Source organism: Rattus norvegicus, chromosome 10 (genome assembly GCF_021556685.1).
Source record: "Rattus norvegicus strain SHRSP/BbbUtx chromosome 10, alternate assembly SHRSP_T2T, whole genome shotgun sequence".
NCBI classification, from domain to species: Eukaryota; Metazoa; Chordata; class Mammalia; order Rodentia; family Muridae; genus Rattus; species Rattus norvegicus.
The window spans coordinates 25,674,462-25,688,748 of NC_141543.1; the positions used below are offsets into that span (position 1 = coordinate 25,674,462).

The window sequence follows — 14,287 nt, forward strand, 5'->3', positions numbered from 1 at the left end:
CACTCACACACATACAGACACACACACACACACACACACACACACACACACAAAAAGTTAGGCCTTTTCTCTCTTTCATCTCTGACTGTGTTGTTTAGAACCCTCTTCCTGAAAATATCTTAACTGGTATTGAAGCCTGCCTGACTCTACCATCTCTCTTAAGGTGTTTTCTCTTTACCTCACCTAACTACAGAGCTCTAACAACATAGCCTCATTGCCAGACTCTTACTATGCTATTGCCAGCATGCAGTCAAATATTTTATCTACCTCATGATCGTGACCCTCTGGGATCTTGGTTGACAGAGTCTTGAGGGCTGCTAATAAAATACTCTGGTTTTCACAGTGAGAAGACAAAAAGCCAGTGCAGGGGTACTTGGGCAGTATTGTTCCCAGAACATGTTCTGTAGCACGTTCAGACTTCAAAGTTATATTCCTTCGTGTGATAGGCGACATTGGTATTCTTTATGTGTGTCAGGTGAACGAGGTATGTCCAAGTTCATGTGGGTTTGTACACATGCCTGGGCAGGAGTGTGCACACGTGTGTATGCATGCAGAAGCCAGATGGCTGATGTCTTCTTTAGTCACTTTCTACCTTGGTGTTTTAGACAGAGTTTCTCACTAAACCTGGAAATCATCACTTTGGTGAGGATAGCTGGCCAGTGAGCCCTTTATCTCCTTTACACTGAGAGTCCAGACATGGACTCATCTTTGCTGAGTTTTTATGTGAGCTCTGGGAATCCAAATTCGCCCCTCATGCTTGCACACCAGGCCCTTTCCTGAGTGAGCCATCTCTCCAGCCCTTGAAAACATCATTAAACCAACCAGCCAGCTAACCAACTGGCCAGCTAGCGAGATTCATTCAGCACCGGGAGCTGCTGGAAATAACTTGATATGCTCCGTAAACAGTGCCCGCTTTCATGGCATTTAACATGTGATAGTAGGTGCCATGCTCCCCCCTTTTCAAAGGAAGAGACAAAGACAGAGAGAGGTTAAGTTGTAAGCTTGGCTTAGAACCTAAGTGCTCTCTACCCAGATCTGAGACTGAGGATGAGGAAAGCGAACTTAGCAGTCACTCGTGCCAACCACTGAGTGGATGGAGAAACCCTGTGCTCAGAAAGGCCAGAGGGGCAGAACTAAGATGACCCACAGCTCTCGGAAGCCCCTGCCTCACACTCTGACCAAGACTTCCTGGACTGGAAGCTGCAGGAGTCTAAATAATTCAGAGGCTCTTATCTTGTCCATGGGCCTCCCCACTCTTCTCCCTCACCCAACCCAGGTTCCGTGGCTGTTGCTGTCATTTAAAACACCTTCAACACCCCTCCCCCCCCTTCCTCCGTCATCCTCACATGAAAAAACCTGAACCCTGGCTGAATCCAGCTGGCTGCTGTTGGTACTCTTTCAGAAAGGGGACTTTATGGAGCCAAGTAAAAAATATATGTGGACAGATCACAGTTATTCGATCGCTCATCCCAAGCGGCCATTCTCTGCTGCCTCCCCAACCCCCGTGTTTCCTACATGAGTATTTCTAGCTTTTTCTTCTCAGTTGTCACCTCCTTCCCCTCCTCCCCTCTGCTCAGAATCTGGTTTTCTCATTGCTCTGGGAAAGTAGAAGTGGCTGGGAGAGACTTCCAGAGGTTCCTTAGCCCCTACTTGTTACTGTCCCCTGACCTCTGTCTGCCCTGCTACTGCCACATGGCCCACACTTGGCCCCACCATGAGCCATTGCCTTCCTTATGTACTCACTGATAGAGAAGTCTCATTTGACCCCCACGCCAGCAAGTTGTGCTGCCGTGTACTTGTAATCTTTGCACGCAGGATATGAAGCGTAGGTCATGAGCACAAGAATGAATGAATGAATGAATGAATGAATGAAGTTCCTGAATCTTTTTTTTTAATCATCCCAGCTAATAGTGCATGCCTATCTCTGGATGAAGCTTTGATCTCAAGTCTCCAATGAGCCCTTTACTGTAAAGACAAGTATCTCCCTCCTCTATCTCTCAGTCTTCCCCTTCTGTCCTTCCTCTCTTGTCCCGCAGCTGTACTTGCTTTTCCTCCTACCCCACAGAGGCAAGTTTTCTCATCATTCAGTCTCTGAGGGATGCCCAGTCTCCTGCCCTCCTATCATCCCGTACCACGGAGACTAAATCCACATTCATAACCTTAAATGCCACTCGATCTCTGAGTCTTACCTCAGAAACCCAGATCTGCGTCTGTGGTTATTTATGCAAACACAGGCAGATACAGCTTAGCACATTTGAGTCAGCCCCCTGCCCTCCACCCTCCTCTCTTCACCGTCTTCCCCATGTCGGGTAAAAGAAATTCCAAAGTATCCAGACTGTACGCACTTCTTCCCTCTTCTCATGCCGCACCTCCTCTCCATCGCTATGTCTCGTCTTCCTCCGCCATTAGGTAAATTTCATGGACTTGGCCCCTTAATATCCCCACAGCTGCCACCATAGGAGCAAGGCAAAGAACGTCATCCCACACTGAAAGGAGCAGCCTGAGCTGCACTGTGGGGCAGGACGAGCTGCACCATGGTAGTTTCTCAGAAGGGCTTCAGGGAGGAAGCTGCCGAGTGTGTTTGGTCCCATTATGAGATGAGAGGTACACAAGCCGCTGAGAAGATCTGAGGGCCTCGGTAAACTGAAGTGAACGCCTAAAACTGATCTCCCTGGCTCTGTGTGTGTGCATATGCATGAGTGTGCACGCATGTATGTGTGTGTCTGTGTGTATGGTGGTTTGCATATGCTTGACCCATAGGGAGTGGTACTGTTGGAGGTGTGGCCTTGTTGGAGGACCATGAGGGCGGGCTTTGGAGGTCTCTTCCTATGCTTAGGCTCCACCCCTTACAGAAGAGAGCAGCTTCCTCCTAGCTACCTGCGAGTGCCAGTCACTCCTGGTTGCCTTCAGATCAAGATACAGAACCCTCATCTCCAGCACCACGTCTGCCTGCATGCTGCCATGCTTCCTGCTATGATGACAGTGGACACCCTATTTAAAACTCTGTGTGTGTGTGTGTGTGTGTGTGTGTGTGTGTGTGTGTGTGTGGTTTAGTGTGTTTTGCTTTGTTTTATTTAGTTGGTTAGTTGATTGGATTTTTTGAGGCAGAGTTCTGGAGCTCATTCTGTGTCAGGTTGGCCTTAAACTCAGTGATCCACCTGCCTCTGCGTCTGGCATTAAAGGTGTGCAACACCACTGGCAAGCTGTTTTTTTTTTTTTTTCATTTTCAGGGACAGGGTCTTTCCATCTAGCTTGCTCTTCTGTTACAGGGGCTGACTAGTGAGTCCCTAAGATCTGATTAACTCTGCAGCCCCAGTGTGGGGTCACAGGCGTACACCACCATGCTTGGCTTGTTACATGGGTGCTGGGGACCGGAATTGGGGTCTTTATGCTTGTGCGGCAACTGTTCTACCCACTGAGCCATCTCCCACCGTGCTCTTGACTTGGGTCATTCATAAAGCAACCTGCTGATTACAGCCTCTGTGCCATCAGCGTTGCTCTGAGCCAACGTGACGTAGACCTGAGAGGCAGCAACCCTGAAGCCCAAGTTTCCTGGCACCCATCTCAATCTCCAACAGCCCAGAGGTCTCCTGTGCAGCTGCATAGATGGGAACCACGCCCCTTTCATCCCCTGCCCCTCTTTTCCTCCCCGAATCAGAGTCTTATGGATGCAGTGACAGTCGAGCATATGGTGGCAGAGGGACTATGGTCAGAGGCGAGTAGTCTGCAGCCATCGGTGTGCTCTCCCCAACAGCCGTGTAATTGGAGGAAAATTGATCCAATATAAGGTGCGGGAAAGTCAGAGGGCGTTGTTGTGGAGGAGTGGGGGCTCCGAGCTTATTTTCTCTTTAAGTTAATCTGTGTAAGGAAAGATCTCAGAGTCCGTCAGACCTTAACACAGGACACCCACATGGGTGTCCAGAACTGCCTGTAGGAGCTGAGAACACACGGGGCTGTTCTGAATGGAAAACTCATCAGGTCCGAGAGAAACAAGGCCACAATTTCCTAAACGATGCTCCAGCCCAGGGACCCTCAGAGTGTTCTGGTACATGGGGGGTTCAAGACTGACAGCAGGCATGGTCAGGGTCGGCTTCTTAGGCTGCTCTCTGACTCAGTTTCTCCAACTCTAGCACCGGCAGCTGCGTCTTGGTATTGGTTCCCGTTGGGGATTATCGAGGGGCCTCCTGTTACGTAAGTAACAAAGTCATGACAGAGGTCCAAGGCACAGGCTTTAGTGTCCAAGAGCGCGCTGCCTAAGTCTCATTTATAAGGTGTGAGGTCTTACCTAACCTCTCTTGTGCCTCGATGTCTTCTTTAAGCTGCTCAAACGATTAAGAGATACATCTATATAGAGTACTATAGTGTGTAGTAAGCACCCTGTGTTAACATTACAACAACAACAACAAAAAACAAACAAACAAACAAACAAAAAAGCAGGAAGGGAAGAATGAACAAGTTAACAAAGGAAAAAAGCCAAAGCAATGTTGGTTATTAGGAGAGTCCCCACCAGGTATCCAAAGCTTCCAGTATATTCCTGCTGCCTTTGGGTCATGTGACTAGTTAAGGCTAATGGGATAGCAGGAGAAGTTTTGTGAGTCACTACAGGGTCAGAGGATTGTGAGCTGTCGTGGTCCCTCCTGCCTTTAGTACCCCACCTCCCTCTTTTCTTTCTCTCCTGACACAGTGGCTCTGATGACCATGTTTTCTCCTGTGGCATCATAGAAGAAGAAAGGTGTTCAGCATGCTCAGTGTTGGCCCAGCGAGACTGTGGAGCTCGCTTGTTACTGCCTTGCTGACCGATACAGTCATCTGTGATGGAAAAAGATCAATCCCTACTTTTGAGCTCTTAATGATAATAACAGTAGTTGTAGCTGCTACTGTTTATTGAGCCCTGGAGAAACCCTGCAAAACTGTTTGCAGAAGCTAAACCATTCAGCCCTCTCAGGTATCCTGTTAGAGCCACGGTTTGCTATTACATAATATAATTGTATTCTTAAAATAATCTCTTTTAAGATTTTTTTTAAGTTCTCATAAACAATTTCAATGTCAAAAAGACAGCTCAGGGGCAGGGGATTTGGTCTACGACAGAGTTAATTTTCTACAGAGATCTCAAAAACAAAGGTTTCTAATTGCTCTTAGGTTACTTGGGAGTTGCAAACTAAAAATAACTAATCTTAAAGTTTGGCAGGAGCCAACCCAAATGTCATTGAGCACATGCCGAAAGGAGGGGAGTCAGTTTTGAATTGGCTCACAGTTGCTATATTAGAAGGAAGATCCTTCATCCGTCACCTAAGCTGTCAATTTTTTAAAATGCCACCACCATTTAAAGGGTGAGCCCAAAGGCAAAGAGCAAGTCACTCAACCGAAGTGACCCTGGGTGGAGAGGCTATTGGCCAACAAGACTGTCAGGCCCCAAATGCAGGATTGTTCCTGATTGGAAGTGGCAGAAACCGTAACCTATCAAAAGTGAAGCTGCTTACTGAATCCATCAGATAAGGGCAGTTTACTTCCGGCCTGTGGCAGGGTAGTAGACTGGATATGTTGTGTCAAGTCATCTACGCTACAGCAGGCAGCTGACGGGAGTCGCCTCCAATCTGGTCTCCCCAAAGTTTCATCTTTCTTACCACTCACAGGGATGCCTGTGAATTTGGGGGTGGTGGGGGTGGTGATGGTGCTTTGCCGTGACTTAAGGCTTCTTCCCCATCTCTCCACTGGGAGCTTCTGTCTTGGAGAACAAAGTAGCATTGATGCTTTCTGTGTAGACAGGAGGGTGTTTCTGAAAGTATCAGCAGACGGAGAATAAACACAGGCTGCTTGTGACTAACGCAAGCAGCCCTGGTGACCTTTTCGGGTCAACACACTGCCTTGCTCCCTCCAGGGTCTAGCCCAAGACACCTGGACATTCCACAAGTCTGTGTGTAAAGAAAGGGGACTGCTGGTATGTGGGTGGTCCTAGAGGTCCCCAACCCAGTCCTTTCTCCAGTGAGGTGAATTGGTTAGCCTGTCTCTTTCTCACCTTGTGCAACTGAATCTGGAAGCTGGGGCTCTGGGAGCCTTTTCTCCACTCAAGGTGGTCCCCATAGCTATCCCAGGGGGCCATCTGCTTCCCCAGACTCCCCCAAGTGGCCACTCCAGACTTTTGGTTTATGCATCAAACTGAACAAGCCCTTCATAAAGGTCCCTTGTGAGCCTGGTGCTGTGGCTGTCTCTCTGTAGGATACAGACTATGTTTTCCATTCTGAGAAGATGAGACTCACGTATTAAGCACTGAAGCATAATGAAGGGCCTTCCTGCCCCATTAGCTACAGGTTTAACATCAGGCATCTGGCTTCAGGTCCTACATCATCAAGTTGGCTGTTTTGCTATGGGCAAGTGCCTGATCCCTCTTCGACCACTGTTATCTTTTTTCAGGGACGGTATGAGTGTTGGCCTCTAGGCCTTTCCATGAATTGAATGTGTGTGAAATGTTTCAAATGGAGGTTGACTTGTGTCTTTTAGTGTTAGTACTAGGTTTAAGTGGCTGGAACGCATTTGAGACAGCTCAGTGATCCAGGTGTTCTGAATGGTACTACACTCCCCTTCTGTACCCCCCCCCTCCCTTTTCTCTTCTGCTCGCTCATCGATGACTAGTGATTTTGACTGATACATTACCCAAGCTTAATCTCAGAGGGCTGCTTGTACTGCCGCCATTGCTGCCGAGCCCCCATCCCTCACAGGCGTCCAGTCACAAACCTACCGGTTACACGTCGCATCTGTCTCTGCACTGGTGCTTGGTTATTATTAACGGTGCCCGCACTCATTACTCTAGAGCACTCTCAACTGTCCTCCTTAATTCCGGTGTCGCCCCCTTCCAGGTCAGAGAGGACTGCTCTACAGGTGGTCCTCTCGCCTGTTGCCACCCGAGAGGACGTCCTCAAATTCTAACCAGATGACTGCTTTCTGGATGATACTCTTTCTGATGCTTATTATTTTACATAAAGGCCACCCCCAACTTCCTCACAAAAACAGTACAAGACTGCTCCCGACACAGCCCGCAGACTCTGCCATCCACGGGATTGCATATACTCTAAACCGAGAATTCTTTGTGGCTCCTGAAGAGTCCAGCTCATCCTTCCAATCGGAACTCAGAGTCTCTTTGTTTGGGACGCATTGTTTAACTAGGACTGCCTAGCTGCCCCTCCTCCACATCCCTGCCACACCTCTGCTTACAAGAGCATGATATAATTTTATACTTCACGTATGTCTTCCCCAGCTATGTACAGCGGTCTTAAAGAAGTGATTGCATCTCACTCGTCTCTTCAAGCTTTTATTAAAAAAGAACTGGAGAGATGGGAGGGTGGAGGGACAAAGGAGAAATGATGAATGATCAGGTGACTAGAAGAAGAGTTGAATGGACAGATAGACGGGTGGGTATGTGGTTGACTGAAGTGGATCAGTCCAACAGTGGTCAAAGCTCCTGAACATGTACGTTGCATGCATGGCCAAATGCAAGTAGGTCTTCAACAACCCCTTTACAAAGACAAGGCTGTGTGTCTTAAAGCTTCCCCACTGAAGTTGAGAAACTATAAGGGCAACTCAACAACCAGTAGGCTTTTGACCTTGATCCATCAGAAGGCTTCAGATCATAGAGGAAAAGGGGGCACATGTGTGTGCCCTCTTCCTAGCTTAACCTGGCCTGGCTCCTGTGGAACGCATCAATGCTGACCTCATCCAGGTCCATTCGGTTCTATGTTCAGCCCACTGTTCATTCTGACTCGAACGGTGGCTAGAGATTGCCACCTCCAGTGCCAGATTCACATCAAAGCAGGTGGCATCAGCCACCATCTGCAACTTTCAGGAGAACAGCTTGTTTCTCTCCATTCCATACTCAATAACTCGGGTAGCTGGCCTCCTTGCCTGAAGTTTGACTTTCAAACCAGGCTAGTGCCCCAACAGGGAACAGAAGCAGGAGACCCTTGTCCAATTGATTCACCAAGGAAAAGAGAATAAGTCTTAGAGTGATCTGGAAATATAACATTAAACTCCTGATATGGAGAACTGGCATGTGACCCAACCTAGTCAGCGGTGGAAAGGCCCTGGGGCTACTGGGATCAGAGCCCAGCCTGGCCGCCAAGAATCCTCATTCAGGGGTTGAGAAGCAGCCGGCAGAGCACAATTGGCTAAATTTGGTTGTGTTTTTATTTTTGTCCAGCCATAAATACCAGTAAAGAAATGAAAAGTATTTCTTCCCTTCCGGGAGCCTCAGAGCTAGGCTGGCTTTATTTATAGCTGCGAGTCTAAGGCTTTTAGCACACTAAATACCCTGTCCGCCACTGTACGAGGCAGTGGGTTAGACTCTAAGGGCTTTGCCTAGACCGAGAGTTGGGTGTCTGAACGGAATCCTCACCAGACTTTGTGCAATTGTGACGACAAGGGTGGTTCCAGACAGACTCAAAGAGAGACTCAGTTCTTGCCCAAAGGGCCAACAAGAGAGTCCTTTTCAGGAAGGGCATTGTACTCAGGGCAGATCAGCGTCTGGACAGAGTGGAAGAAGTAGCAGTCATAGAGGAAAGGAAAGCAGAAAGCTAGCTGATTATGACCAAATCCTGCTATAGCACCCCTGAGAGATGCTGTGGCCTCGGGCTGGCCTGTATCCTTGGCTTTGAATCTATTACGTAGGAGGCAAGAGGACAATAACAAACCAGGCCTTAAGCTCTACTTCCAGAGACTGCCAGGGCAGCTTGCACAGCACTTGGTATGCAGAGCAGAGGGTGCGAGCAGCCACACAACGGTGCCCCATACCTCCAAACTGTGTGCTTAGAAACTGAGAAGACAGCTACTTTCATGTTGTATGTTTTTACAATCCTTTCTAAGCCATTAGAAATAAGATCACAATTATTGGAGCCAGACCATCATAGAGGCAGGCAGCATGTTGGAGCGCTTCCTGTCCTACTTCCCAGCCTTCTGTACCTGCCTCCCTCTGATTAGAAGCTTCTCCAGCAGCACCCCTGGGCCCACCCCATGTGGCACACACTTTGTCAGGGCTGAGTTGCATGCTCCAAGAAAGGTGTTTATTAGGAGATGTCATAAATACTTCTGTCTCATGCTTGGCCTTTTCTGATCTCCTTTGAGTTCGTGGTTCTACTGAAGATTTTTGTCTATAGAATGAAGGGAGATAGTAGGTAAGTCTCCTTTTCCAGAGTCATGTTTTCTTGGAGATGTAGGGGAAGGAGCAGGCTTGGCCTTCATTTGAGAGATGTTGGGTGTAGAGCCTGCTTTTCTCCTCAGTTTGTTTAGCTCTACCATGGGGGGTAACAGTTGTTCCAGGTTATTGCTTTTCACCTATGAATAGATGCAATGCAGAACATGGAGCTAGCTAGGAACAGCCTCCTCTTCAGGTTGATTACCTCAGGAAAGCATCCTTCATCAACATCACAACAGGGGCTCGGTGTCCCTCGGTCCTTTCTGTGAACAGTTAGTCTCAGCCATGCTCAGAAGAAACTTGGGTTATTTTCTGCGTTACCAAGTTTTAAGTCACTGAGACCACAATATATGACATAGATGAGGAAGGTAAGATTTTGTTTTTAATTGGGCTCTCTCTTTGAGAGAGTTCAGTCCATCGTGGCAGGAAAGGCAAGGAGGAGAAGCTCACTTGGTGGTAGGAGTGTGTAATGAAGTCTACAAGTACCGTGGTAGACCAGAAGGCCAAGAGAACATTGGAACCTTCAAAGGCCCTTTCCTAATGATATATTTCTACCAGCTAGACCCCACCCCTAAAAGTTCTACAGAATATCCAAATAGCACCAACACTGGAGAACCAGGACATTGCAGATTCAGACCCTAACAGCTCTGTTGGCAACCACCTAGTATGATCTAGCACTACAGGGCCGAGTTTTACTGCAAGCCATACTTTGTGCCTAGAGTTTGGACACCTATTTAGGACCAAATTCTCTATTAGCTGCAGGGAGAAAAACCCACCACATTGTCACATCCCATAAATATGTCTTAATTGCTTTGAGCTCAGAACAAAATAAACTTTTAGGTTGAAATGAAGGCTTTCAATAGATGTACAGTGTGCTCATTTTTATATTTATACAGATATAACATGTAAAAATTCTCATGGACAAAGCATCTCATAAAAGCCAAAGGGCCAAGGACCCATGAATGTCACAATACAGCTCTGCTGTGCTCCCAAGAGCCCCCATGACAGAGATTGGTTTTTGGATCCTTCAACCCATAATGATATGACTTGCCCTCTTTTCTGTTCCTATGGCAACTGCCATCTGCTCTGATCCCCACCATTATTTAAGACTTGGAACATTTTCTCTGATATTTAATTTATGCTGTGAAAAGCCCAAAAGTGTTCTCTGGAATCCATGGGAAAGAAAGTTGTCACCCATGAGTGATGTCTGTCCCTGACTTGTGACCAAGGAGAGGAGGCACAGCCAATGGGCTTGGTTTGACCGATAGGCATTGCTATTTTCAGCCTGACTATAACCTCTGTTATAATGGTCTATGTGCCTTCTGTGTGTTGAGCATTCCATGCTGAGAGATCTAGAAAGTCTCTTAATGCCTGGGGATGGGTCGATTGATCAAAGCAATGTCTGTGTATACACTCTACACACTTGTCGTTCCTTTGACATCTTTCCATTCATCCTTTCCCCAACAGACGTCTGAACAAGAACAAGCTCCAGGTCCTTCCAGAATTACTTTTCCAGAGCACACCGAAGCTCACCAGACTGTGAGTAGCATTCACTTTTATTCTCTCCCTTGTATTCTTGCCTGGCTTTGGTCTCATGGACATTGTGGTTGTTGCTATGTATAGCATTTATGCCATATGGAGCTTGGGGGTGGGGGGCAAAGTCTGACTTCTTGTTCCGTCTGTCAGAGCTGGGTGGCTTTATGGACCAGTGAAAACTAGCACTATGTGGTTGTGGATGTTTTTCCCCTTACGAAGAAGGAGGTGACTTGTCCATTGGGCCTGAACTTTCCACATGGAAGTTCCCTGTACGGTGACCCTATTAGTTGGAAGGTGCTGTGTGCATTCTTAGTCTGGACTAAGCTCACTGCCTTGATACCCCATTGTTCACTTCTTGCCATTGGCAGTCCAGGAACTCTGGGTCTCCAGATCTGTCATTTGATGAAAAAAAAAATGAAGAAAAAAAAGTTGATTTTCACATTATTTTCCAGAAAGGTTTGGGTGGCCATGCTTCTGGGAATATATTCACTGTGACAGCCTAAGAGCTTGGGAACCGGAGGTACAAACTGTGGTAGAGACTGTGACTTGTGGATTATGGGTGAGCTCTGCAAGTGCCAGTTATTGACCGTGAACTTGAAATCCCTCTAGCAGTGGATGACGGGTGAACTGTGCTGCCCAAGGATCCTCTGAATGCACCAGCACAGTGTCTGACAAGCAGGAGGATTCATAGCCTGACTCAGAAGACACTGGCATTACTGGGAGGCTCTCATGTTATGGCCACCAGTCTCCTTCCCCATGGCTGGGTTTAATGCCTACTTATGCAATCAAACAGTGCATGCAGACTGGAATAAACTGGAAAATAGGAAACACATGTCTCTGTGTGCACTTAAGCCCTGAGTTAGGGGATACATATTTATGTATGTATGTGGGTATAAACACACACACACATACACACACACACACACACACACACACACACACAGACACTCGCACGAACACACGCACACACGCACCATGCATGTAAATGAGTTTTCAAGGGGCAAGAACAATGCCTGTACTATGTGATGTTCAGTAGAGCAGTGGCTCTGTTTGCTTTCTGAAGGACACACATGTATTCCATCCATGGTCTCTTCTTGCAGGCTCTTTGGTTTTCTCGTTCACCTAGTCAGCTGACTTGGCTAAATGTAAGACAGGAAGTGACCTCCCTTTTAATCTGCATCCACCTGGAAGAGCCTGTGGCTGGAGGAAATGTTCAGTCTGGTTGCCAATCAGAGTTCCACAAGCCATGGATCCTCCACGGACCGCCCTGGTTTTTGACATCCCCCTTCCTGTGTGCATCACTATCCTTGCAGCCTTTAATCCCCGGACTCTAATGGATAACTAAATCCCCAGCCGCCTGGGGAGATGTTTGTATCTAAATAGCTACATACAACTCCCCCTGCACTTCAGTCATTCCTTGCACGCGTCGCCCTTAATACAATAGAAATACTGTGTAAATGCGTTTTCTGTGTTAGAAATGCCGTGTGTTTTATGTATTAGACATGCTAACCAGAAAGGTCTGTGCATGCTCAGTGGAGAGATTTCTTTCCTAGAATTTCCAATCTGGATGTTGTACCCCACAGAGGAGGACCTAACAGGCACCCGTCCAGTGCTCCCCGAGTAGCCATGTGTCCCCCTCGCCCCAGGACTTCATTGCTCTTTCATGCCACCTTTACCAGGTACTGCGGGCATATGCTGCTCAGCTCAACATTAGATTCTGGATGGAAGGAGAGACTGGGTCCTGCAGCTGCTGGTGGCTTTGAGGGAGTGGAATTGAGATCTGAGGACTCGATCGCTTTAAGTGTCAGCTGGGCTGCTTTCCTATTCACAGATGTCTCCCTAAATCACCAGGCAATGCCCATTTTGTGCCAGGAGTCCTGAACCAGAACAGAGAGGTTTCAGGTGTTGTTAACCAGTATCTGGGATGGGAACTGTAGGGTCCAGGATCTGGACAGCACTGGGTTCTGTTTTCATTGCCCTTTTCTAGCAGAGTTTGGAAAGTCCCTTTCCTTTCTGTGCCTAACTGTCTTCATCAGTAGACAGGGCTGCCTCTCCTCCCTTGTCCCAGCCTGTCAGGAGAACTGTGAAGACTCAGAGCGAGATAATAGTATAACAGTATAACGTATGCATCCTAGACTTGAGAGCGCTAGAAGACAGAAGGGCCATAATAACTGTAATTCCTTCTGAAGCTTTTGTCTTTACAATCTCAGCTCCAGAAGGGGGGGGGGCGGTGCTGGGGGGTGGAATTTGAAGTTTCAGTGAGCATTGAGATAAACTCATACCAAAACCTCTGCCTCAAGCCAGAGAGCTGCAGCTGCTAAGGCAGGAGCCATGTTCAACTTGTTGGGTGATCATCCTTCTGCAAGGCTTTGGCCAGGCACAAAGGTTGGCACAGATAGGTGCTCAGACAGTGATGGCTAACTGAGTAGGTCAGATCTGTGAATGGTATGGGCCAAAGGATTCAAACAGTGATCTCAGAGAGGTTTGAGTCTTTTATTCACTATCCATCCATCATCCATCCATCCATCCATCCATCCATCCATCCATCCATCCATCCATCCAGTATCTTTCTTTGGCTGCCTATGATAACCTAGCTTTTTGCGCTGAGGACAGAGCAGAGGATCTGAAGGATACTTAGCTCTCCTTGAGCCCGACCTTGACACATTCTGACTGATTGCCAAAGGCTGATATATATATATATATATATATATATATATATATATATATATATATGCGCAACTATAGTAACCCAGGTTGGAGCGATAATCAGCCATTGCCTTTTCTCTTTGGGCTTGATCTTTGATTTTCCTTAATGACTACATTATGTCTTTGTCTTATTTTGTCAGCCACTCCGGGGGCTTTTTGGAAGTTAGCAGGGTACAAATTAGAAAATCAATAAATGTGCAATCATGGGTGCATATACATATGCCATCGGCTCTGCTGGAATAGAACTCCGCCTCTCAGGAGGCGCAGACAGCCAGTTCCCTGGGGAGGCAGCCTCAGTGTGGATCCCGAAGCCAACTGGTCTGAGGCCGGCCCTGGGAGACAGCCGCACTTCTGGCTGTTGCTCTCATTATTGAGTCTAGAGCCAAACTTCCTCACATCCAGTGTTCATCCAGAGGATATTTTTATACATTCTTTGAGAATTTCATGCATGCCCCTCTTTGATCACATCCAGCCCCAACTCTCCCTCTTAAACTGAGCCCAGATCCTCCTCCTTCACCCAACTTCAAGGAATTAAGGAATTTTTTTTAAGTGGGTTAACCTTTCTCGTCGCTATGACTGACTACCTGACAAGAAGCAACTTGAGGGAAGAAAGACTTTATTTTGACTTACAGTGTAAAGGGATACAGTCTGTCATGACAGGGAAGGTTGGGCGACGGGAAGAAGAGGCTGCTGGTCCCATTTAGAGGATTAGGCTATAAATACCTCAGTTCCTGAACCACCTCAGTGACTTCCTTCTTCTGGAGAAGCTCTGCCCCCTAAAGGTTCCATAGCCTTCTGAAACAACATCACCATTTGAGGCTAAAATCTGTGTTTAAAAATCTGCCTATGGAAGGAAGACATTTC

General features: G+C 47.3%; 1 protein-coding gene across 1 annotated transcript in view; it reads left to right on the forward strand.

Moving 5' to 3' along the window:
* Positions 1–14,287, forward strand: part of Slit3 (slit guidance ligand 3) — a 585,823-nt gene that overhangs the window by 102,081 nt on the left and 469,455 nt on the right. The window contains 1 exon segment of the mRNA NM_031321.1: positions 10,649–10,720. Within this exon segment, the coding sequence (NP_112611.1) occupies positions 10,649–10,720 (72 nt within the window).